This window comes from Epinephelus lanceolatus, chromosome 19 (assembly GCF_041903045.1).
Source record: "Epinephelus lanceolatus isolate andai-2023 chromosome 19, ASM4190304v1, whole genome shotgun sequence".
Lineage (NCBI taxonomy): Eukaryota > Metazoa > Chordata > Actinopteri > Perciformes > Serranidae > Epinephelus > Epinephelus lanceolatus.
In genome coordinates this window covers 29,370,147-29,379,664 of record NC_135752.1, presented here as the reverse complement: position 1 = coordinate 29,379,664, position 9,518 = coordinate 29,370,147, and the positions used below count along the sequence as shown (strand labels likewise).

Below are 9,518 nucleotides of genomic sequence, written 5' to 3'. Positions count from 1 at the left end.
ATTTATATAAGTTATGGGAACAAGACAAAGGGTCCTATGTTCCCAGAGTCCAGTGTTTCCCAGATTTATATAAGTTATGGGAACAAGACAAAGGGTCCTATGTTCCCAGGGTTCTACTTGATATGGCACATACTGGGAACATGACCAGGGTCCTATATTCCTCAGATTTATATTCTTAATGGGAACATGGAAAGGGGTCCTGTGTTGCCAAGGTTCTATGTTCCCAGGGTTCTATGCTCCAAGGGTCTGATGTTCCCAGGGTCCGATGTTCCCAGGTTTCTATTTCCCCCAGTTTTATATGGCACATACTGGGAACATGACCAGGGTCCTATATTCCTCAGATTTATATTCATAATGGGAACATGGAAAGGGGTCCTATGTTCCCAGGGTTCTATGTTCCTAGGGTCCGATGTTCCCAGGGTCAGATATTCCCAGAGTCTTATGTTCCCCAAATGTATATACATAATGGGAATATGACAAGGGGTCCCGTGTTCCCAGGGTCCTATGCTGCGAGAGTCATATATTTCTCAGATTTATATGCATGATGGAAACTTGGGAACGGGTCCGTTGTTCCCAGGGTCTTATGTTCCCTAGATTTTTATATATAATGGGAACATGACAAAGGGTCCTATGTTCCCAGGGTTCCATTTTCCCCAGATTTATATGGCATATACTGGGAACATGACCAGGGTCCTATATTCCTCAGATTTATCTTCATAACGGGAACTTGACAAGGGGTCCTTTGTTCCCAGGGTCAGATGTTCCCAGAGTCTTATGTTCCCCAAATGTGTATACATAATGGGAATATGACAAAGGGTCCTATCTTCCCAGGGTCCTATGCTGCCAGAGTCCTATGTTTCTCAGATTTATATGCATGATGGGAACTTGACAAGGGGTCTGTTGTTCCCAGGGTCTTATGTTCCCCAGATTTTTATATATAATGGGAACATGACAAATGGTCCTATGTTCCCAGGGTCAGCTGTTCCCAGAGTCCTATGTTCCTCAGATATACATAATGGGAACATGACAAAGTGTACTATGTTCTGAGGGTCCTTTATTCCTTGGATCTATATACATAATGGGAACATGACAAAGGGTCCTATGCTCCGAGGGTCTGATGTTCCCCAGATTTATATGGCACAAAATGGGAACCCAGCAAAGACGTTCATCAGCTCTGGTTCCACTTAATATGACATGGGTTAGGTTAGGGGACTAAGTTCATGACTCAGAGTAATGAAATTGTACTGGAAAAGGTCTGTCAGGAGAACAGTCCCCAAATTAATTGCAGCTCAATATATTAAAAAACTGTTGTAAGAAGTAAAAAAAATAACACCCAACCAATTACGAAAGGGAAAAAAGAGGTCTATGGCCAAGTCTAATTCCCATTTTTAAACAGGTTACGGGTAGTAAAGACGTCAAAGGTCACGTTAGGGCGAGATGTACAACACCTAACTATTCCTATCTCAGAACAGGTTATGGTTAGGAAAGGGGGGTCCACAACTGCAGTCTTACTTGTCAATTTTAATCTTACATTTTAATCTATTTATGGCTCTTGGTCTGATGTATTGATATGCAGAGTCAACCAAAGCTTCAAGTACAATATGCATTCGTCTTCTTCACTTTAGGCAAAGAGCACAATAGGCTTTTATTCATAGACATCTTCTCATGTCACAGCAGGAAAAGCACAAGTGGAATTAATCAAATTAATGATGGCCGAATTCCATTTGGTTTCAGTCTCCTGGTATTGTGCATGCTGGCTCACTGTCACACTGTCATGACTTATTGGAACACTTGAACAGGACAGAACCATCGCTGATGTTATTAGTAACACCTGTGCTTCTCCTGCTGGGACAAGTCAAGATGTCTGCTGTGAAACGGGCTTTGCGGTCCTTTATACCCAGAGTAAACTATCCACATCAAGTAAAGACCAGTGCAAAGTGCATTTGTGAACTTTGAACTAATAGTGACTCTGATGTGAAGGCATTGCATTAAAAAACAAGAACTAAGAAGTCAACACAAACCTTCAAACTAATAGAACGACTTGAATCTTTGGTTTATAGTTTCCACCTCTGTGATTCACATGAAAAGAGCTCAAGATAGAATAAATTTTGTATCGCAGAAATGTATGTCTTCTGCTTTTCTATCCTGTTAATCATCTCGAAACCTCTGAGGAGAGGCCCTGCCAGTCACCCAGGAGCCTTCACTCAGGATTTACTACCCCGATGGTTGTTATTATGATAAAGAAAGTTAATTAATGCATTTAAATAAAAGGTAGGAACCAGAATGAACATACCATAAACCACAGTGGATCGTCTCTCTGCCCATCTGGAGTTGTAAGGAAGTGTCCTCCTCATAACTGCTCTCCAGGGTTACTGAAATAAATCCAACTCACTAGTGGACTGTTGAGCAGCTATTTGACCCTCACGCAGTTCATGTGTGTCTGCCTTGCAGGAGGCACCGAGGCAGGGGCACCAGAGACAACAAAAAGTTTCTCCCACCTTGGAATGCGGAAAGGCTGCTTCCTGTCCTGCCAGTTAAGAACCTTGTTATCAGGCCGACCGTCTTCAATGCTCAAGGAGAAATATCTCTGATTCAATTATCGGCTCTGTTTTTCGCCGTCCGCCCTGGTAACCAGGAAGGGAGCAATCATCGGCCAGTTTATGAGACCTAAAAGGCCTGCAGATGTTTCGCTTCCTGCTGATTCGTTTTCACATCAGTGCTACAGGGGGACATTTTGAATCAAGATCCAGCGGGTGTTTGTTGCTCCAACAGCTGATTAGATTTATGTTTTTACAGGTTTCTCCATTGACTGAGTTTAGTTGCAGGAGTGGGAAGGAACTAAGTGTATTTACTCAGGTACTGTACTTACAATGTTACGTACCTAAGATTTTAAGACTGTGATACATCAGTTTTCAGGCACTCTAAGTAACTGCATTTAAACTCCACTTACAGCATGGTTCTAGAGATGGTATTGTCAGGACGACTTTGGTCTACACAGAAAAATCAAACAAAAACTGGACGGATTGCAGTGAGATTTTGGTACAGGGATTCAATTCATGACCAACTATCTGAAAAACAAATGGCATGCCCATCTGTCTCAGCTGTACTCTGTAATTAGTGCTAAGTAGCAAATGGTACCATGCAATAAACAAGACATTACTTGCAGCATGTTAAAGGGACAGTTCATCCCAAAATCAAAAATACATATTTGTCCTCTTACCTGTAGTGCTATTTATCAATCTAGATTGTTTTGGTGTGAGTAGCAGAGTGTTGGAGATATCGGCCATAGAGATGTCTGCCTTCTCTTCAGTGTTATGGAACTAGATGGCACTCGGCTTGTGGTGCTCAAAGCTCCAAATAATACATTTGAAAAACTCAACAGCAATGTCTCTTTCCAGAAATCATGACCTGGTTACTCAAGATAATCCACAGACCTTGTTGTGAGCAGTTTCATGCAGGAACTATTTTCTTTCTACTGAACTACACCCACCAACTGTATAACAACACAAAAGGAAGTGTGCATCTACTCATGGACAAGCGACTTGATTTTAGGTTCCTGCATGGTTGCTCACTATCACCCTCACTGATAACTTAAGCAGAACAGAATCATTGTTACTGTCATCAGCAACACCTGCGATTTTCCTGCTTTGACAAAACAAAATGTCTGCTGTGAAAAGGGCTTTGCGGTTCTTTCTACCCACAGTAAAGAGGCTTGGATACAGGATTATCAAGGCACATCCTTTCTTATAGACCCCAAAGAAAGGAGGATATTATCTTAAACCAGTGTAGACTTTTCCAGCTAATCTCTCTTGATAATCACAATAAATTTTTCCCGCCACTTACCCTACATAAAATAAATAATAGGCTATGCTCAGCCTAGACACAATCTTACGTGTGACAAGTCAAAATGTCTACTGCGAAAATGTCCTATTATAAGTTATCCCTCCTTAAAGGGAAATTTCGGTTTATTTCAACCTGTCTCCTATCGTCCTAAATTTGTTTCAAGTGACTAGTGACATAAAAATAATAGTTAGCATGTTAGCCGTTAGCCTAGATACAGCCGGGGTGCATAGTAGCGTCAGACCTGTTAAAACGAAAGTGAACGGGCAACCTTCAAGTGCAAAGTTAGTCAGCTAAACAAGCTTTTTTTCCACAAAGACCGCCTCATATCGTTAGGATAAATGTCAGAGAACATATAGAAAACGACATGTAAAAGTGTTGTCTTACTTTACAGGTGTGCTGCCATGTTTGTTTATCATCTAGCTCTGCTTTCCAAAGCGCGACCGAAATATATTTCGAAAGCTCTAGATAAAGCCCAGCTGGATACTACTCCAGGTGGAGGTGTCTCGTCCTCGGTCACATCCAGACCTTGAAAATAAGGCTGCAACCGGTCCCATTCTTTGCAACAGAGGCATTCCTCTTCTGTGGGCACTGGGGTACAGCATTCACAGGTACACCACCAATCTCCAGAGCTACGCAGCCTTGCAGCAGCCATTCCTCCTCTCTCATCCTCTACCTGTTGCCTCTCTCTCTCTCTCCTCCTCCGTTCTTCAATTTCACGAAGCTCTTCGTCAGTGTATTCTGGCTCAAATAAATAAGGTTGGCCATCAAACTCTGCAAAATCAAATTCCTCCTCCACAAAGTCAAAGTCTGGCAAAAAGTCAGCCATTATTCTATAAATCTTTCATAAAATAAATGAATGAACGTTTCAGGCTACTGTCCGGTTCTGCCTTCCAGCTGTTGCTGCTTGTCCTCGCGAGATTTCAGGAACGGTATGAGATCGCTGTTTGTTCTCGCGATATTTTGGCCGCGCTTTGGAAAGCAGAGCTAAATGGTAAACAAACATGGCAGCACACCGGTAAGGTAAGACAACACGTTTACATGTCGTTTTCTATATGTTCTCTGACATTTATCCTAACGATATGATTTTTTTTTTCCCCACGGTCTTCGTGGGGAAAAAAAAGCTTGTTTAGTGGACTAACTTTGCACTTGAAGGTTGCCTGTTCACTTACGTTTTAACAGGTCTGACGCTACTATGCGCCCCGGCTGTATCTAGGCTAACGGCTAACATGCTAACTATTATTTTTATGTCACTAGTCACTTGAAACAAATTTAGGACAATAGGAGACAGGTTGAAATAAACCGAAATTTCCCTTTAACAGGTGCAGATGTCCTTCAAGCATGTTTTGTACATGTCTTCACAGTCCTGAAATAAGGTTGAATCAGGCAAATAAGTGAGAACAAATGTGTGGGAGGACCATAGTAGTGCAGTTGGGCTACACGTTGTTTTTTTTAAATCGTCACCGTGATGTCAACTTGTCTGATAAATACATTGTGAAAGACGGCAATATCACACTCTGGGAGATTTTGAGAATGTTGAAAGACACTATCAGTACAAGACTGGACTTAAAAGAAAAACTTTGCCCACCCCAAATGACCATTTGTATAACAGTTACTTAACCCATATTTTATGTTGAATTTTTGAGGAAATTTTGTTTTTCTCGCATGCTCCCATGGTGAACGAAGAATCTAAAAACTGGGAAAAATCTTCATGAATTAAAGTCATAAGCAACTGCGTTTCACAACAGCAAAACTGTATCAAAACAAATGTTTCCAAACTCTCACACACAACTCGTGCAGTATAATCCAAGTCTCACTGATCCAGTCGTATGCTCAGTACTTCCTGAACAGACAGGTCTTTCCAATGGGGAACTGAACTAAAGATCAGACTTACCCATGCTCTTTTTAAAGCCAGACTCCATTTACAAAAACAGTAATTTTACCTCACTGAACACAGGAGCTGCTGGTCTAAAATTACTGTTTATTGCCTATGGTGTCATTCCATCAAGAAATTTCTCCATATTTTGGATTCTCCCTCCACTGGAAGCATGCGAGGAAAACATTTTTTTGTCAACAATTTAACAGCACTGGGCGAGAAATTGAAATACAAGTGGTCATTTGAGTCCAAAACATTCCTTTAAAATGTATCTACCATCTTTAGTCCATCAATAGTAATATCATCGCAATATTCAACTTTGTCACATCTTTCCTCATCCTGCAGTCCCTGTGTGTCGGACCTTTAACATGGACTACCTTTATTTGTGTTTCTCATTATCTTTAAGAGCTCTCTAGATGAAATGTGGTTTGTAAATAAACTTGCTTTGGCATTTTATACTTTCTCCTGTAATGGAGTCGTTCTGTTGTGCCATTACTACTATCTCCACCACTGGTAAGCTGAAGCTTCTAACAGTTTGAAATGAGCTCTTCAGCAGCACGGCACAATCTGAAGGCTTTGAAAATCAAAACTCATTAAAGCAAACAGAGTGTGGGAAGTGTCAGCAGCTCCGATGCCACAGCTGCTCCAATATTTCAGCGCCGGGCCCTGGGCCCGTCTGTCAAAACTGAGCTGCTGCTCGGTTCGTGCTGGGTCAAACTGACTGCAGGCTTCAGTTTGAAGATCTTTCAGTAACGTGTTTGTGGTTGACAAGATAAGGAGCTAAAAAGCAAACTCTCCCTGGACCTGAAGGGAAAGTGACAGAGCTGCAAAGTGACAGAGCTGCAGAAAGAGGCAGTGTGGTGGCAACATTTTCAGGTAGCGCTGCAGCAAACAGGCTCGCCTTCCAAGAGAAAGTAACAAGTAGAGCGTCTCAGAATAAATGCATTAGTAGTAAATTTATTGAAAAAGATACAACCAATTAGATGGATGGTTCACGGTCCAGAAATATGTAACAGAACGTTATGGAAGTGCATTTTTATAACCTTTTTTTTTTTTTTTTTTCATTTATGCCTTTCAAGACTTTGCACAACAGTCACTGCTTTACTAACAACATTTAAAAAGACGGGTTGGCTCTGTCGGCAAAATCATGAAACAAAATTAAAAATAGCTACAGTAACTACAATTAGAAAACTTGAGTTAAAATTAAACATAAAAAACTTAAAACGTTCTCTTATTTTACAAACTATGTTCACTGGGGTAATAAAAATGAAAACAAAAGTAAAAACTTTTGTCAGCACCATTTTCTTGTTTTTCAAACTCTGTTTCAATTTAATCAATTCTTCCACAGCTGTGGCAAAATGTCCGACACACTAAGATCACCTTAAACATGACAATAAAAAGGTCAGCCAATTTATTCAAACTAGAAACACCTCATTTTTGAGGAATGGTACAGCGTCTTTCTTTCAATCTAGATGCGCTGTAGTAGCAAATTAAAAAACAGTCCACTTTCTGCACCATGTCCGTGTCTGTCCCATCATTACAGTTAATCCAGCAATTCATAATCAACTATGGTGGCAAATGTTGGACATGTCTCTTCAAACACCGCAACAAAGATGGAGTGACACAAAGAGGTGGCAACATGGTTCAATATTTATCAGCTAATTTTGCTGGAATGGTTTATGATAAATGACCACAAAGGTCAAACGAGTTAAACCCAGCTGTACGCTGAGGTTGTCTTTCCAAAAGACAACGATACCCTCACCCCCGACCCTAAAGTTCCTTGATCATGACTCTATAAGAAAAGCCATTTAACAATTTCAACCAATCATCTTAAAAAAAAGGACAAAAAAGACTAAATGCACAGTTCTCCTTCCCAGTAAAGTTATGTATGAAATGTAAAGACTTTTTTTATTGTCCCTGTGACATTTGATTGCTGTGCGTGATGTCGCTGCCCCCTGCTGTTCAAGTTACACAAGGTGGAATAAAGGAGCAGTGGGTTGTTCCAGGATTTGATTGTGCATCTGGGTTTGTGTGACAACGTTTTTACGGCTTCTCGCGAAGGTCGATGGTCCATGGTTTTAATCAGAAGTGGAGATACAGTAAAAGTTCTCTGATAAAAGTTCAAGGAGGATGGAGGCAGGCATCCTTGAGTGTCCGTCAGTCACATGTACATGTAGCTGGAGCTTAGTGTGAGGAGGGTTTTAGGAAGGGCTGGAGGGAGTGTTGGAAGAGCTGGTGTCAGGTGACGCACTGGGCTGCTGCTGGTCCTCCGGTGTGCTGTCCGCCTGCAGCGACGCCATGGCCGCCGACGAGTACTTGCACTTTGAAGAGCCGCATTCGCAGCTGAACAGCTTGCTTTTGACTTCCCAGAAGTGGTCGCCGTAGTTAAATCTGAGAGGGGAGGATGACAAAGCAGATGGTTTTAGAAAAGTATTGCCTTTTAGGGTTGAAATAACAACTTTTATTGCACGGTCACAGGTCTAATAAAATCTTGGTTACAATCAGGCTGTGTTTGGACGGCAAGGCTCTGATTTGGCCATCAGTGGACGTGGCTCACAGTGTTGAATTGGTGGCCAAAGATTTCACCAAGACTCTGTCACAATTTGCGCCTGAGAGAGCCCTAAATCACACTGTACCAGGGTCTTTACTCAACACCACAAAAGCAAAGTGGTTTATGTTTTGTTTTTAAAGCAACATTGGCCATTGTCTTTATAGTGTCAGGACTGTGAGTCCTTTAGCTCTGGTTATTTCTCACCCTCAACAATTAGAGGAGTCGAGCTGCCACAGGAGCAGAGAAGAGGAGCTGCTGCAGGAGCTGGTATATGCAAGCAGAGAGCCAGTGAGGGAAAAATGCATTTAGTCCCGGGGGTGGTGAGGCTGGAAATGGGACAGTGGCTTAAAGTGCTGTGGGGCGGAGCATCCAGGAGCACTGACACACTGTCACAATCTTTCCTAAATAACATTAGCAGGGATGTACACTCTGCCGTTGGATTGGCGTCGTTTTCACTACAGCTTGTGTCAGGCCAGTATAAACAGTCTGCAACCGTGTATTTGTCTGTTAGTTCACTCTTGTCCGGCCTCATGCTCGGTCACTCTCTTTTTCTGTTATTGCTTTGTCAATGTCCTCTTCGGTCTCTTTGCCTCTGTTATGATGTCCAGACTGAGAATACCACAAGTCCCACAAATAACTAAAAATAATAGATTTAGAAAATATATATTTAAAAAAAAAAAAAAAAAAAAAAAAAAAAAAAAAAAAAAAAACTCGGGGAAAAAAGAAAAAAGCTAGGGAAAAACTACATTTGTAATTATTATTATTACATATTTAAAATTATGGTACATAATTATTATAATTAATTATTATAATTTTATTTTAAGTATTTTTTTCGCAGGTAATTTCCTAATTTATTTTTACTAATTTTCTTGTTTTGAATTTTCTCTTTTTACTAATTTCTTGCAATAATTTTGTGTCATTTCTTCTTTTGTTGCTCATAATCTTCTTCCCATGTCTTCAAAAGAAATCAAGCCATTTTGCTCAGGTTTCAAAGGTTTAAATGAAAACATTGGAATCACGTTTACAGTTGAAGAATAGAGAAGTCAAAATTAAAAGCAGTGCCAAACAGCCGAGCTAGCTGGTGCTGTAAAGCGTTACACTTTAGCGACCCAACGGTGACCCTCACCAAAGCCACATAGTGTAAGAACAAGCATTCAGGGTGCTGAGTGGGAATGAAAGAGACATCATTCGTCTTATTACAAGTCAGTGTACCAGACTGTTATTTTAAGCTACAAAAAAGTTGCATAAAGT

The 9,518-nt window shown here is 40.9% G+C and overlaps 1 protein-coding gene across 2 annotated transcripts in view; it reads right to left on the bottom strand.

Moving 5' to 3' along the window:
- Nucleotides 1-7,445: 7,445 nt before the first annotated feature.
- ehmt1b (euchromatic histone-lysine N-methyltransferase 1b) overlaps nucleotides 7,446-9,518 on the bottom strand; it is a 43,683-nt gene continuing 41,610 nt past the window's right edge. For both annotated transcript variants that reach the window (XM_033646947.2, XM_033646946.2), the window contains exon 26: nucleotides 7,446-8,107. In XM_033646947.2, the coding sequence (XP_033502838.2) occupies nucleotides 7,918-8,107 (190 nt within the window). In that variant the 3' untranslated portion in view covers nucleotides 7,446-7,917. The remainder of the gene's footprint in view (nucleotides 8,108-9,518) is intronic.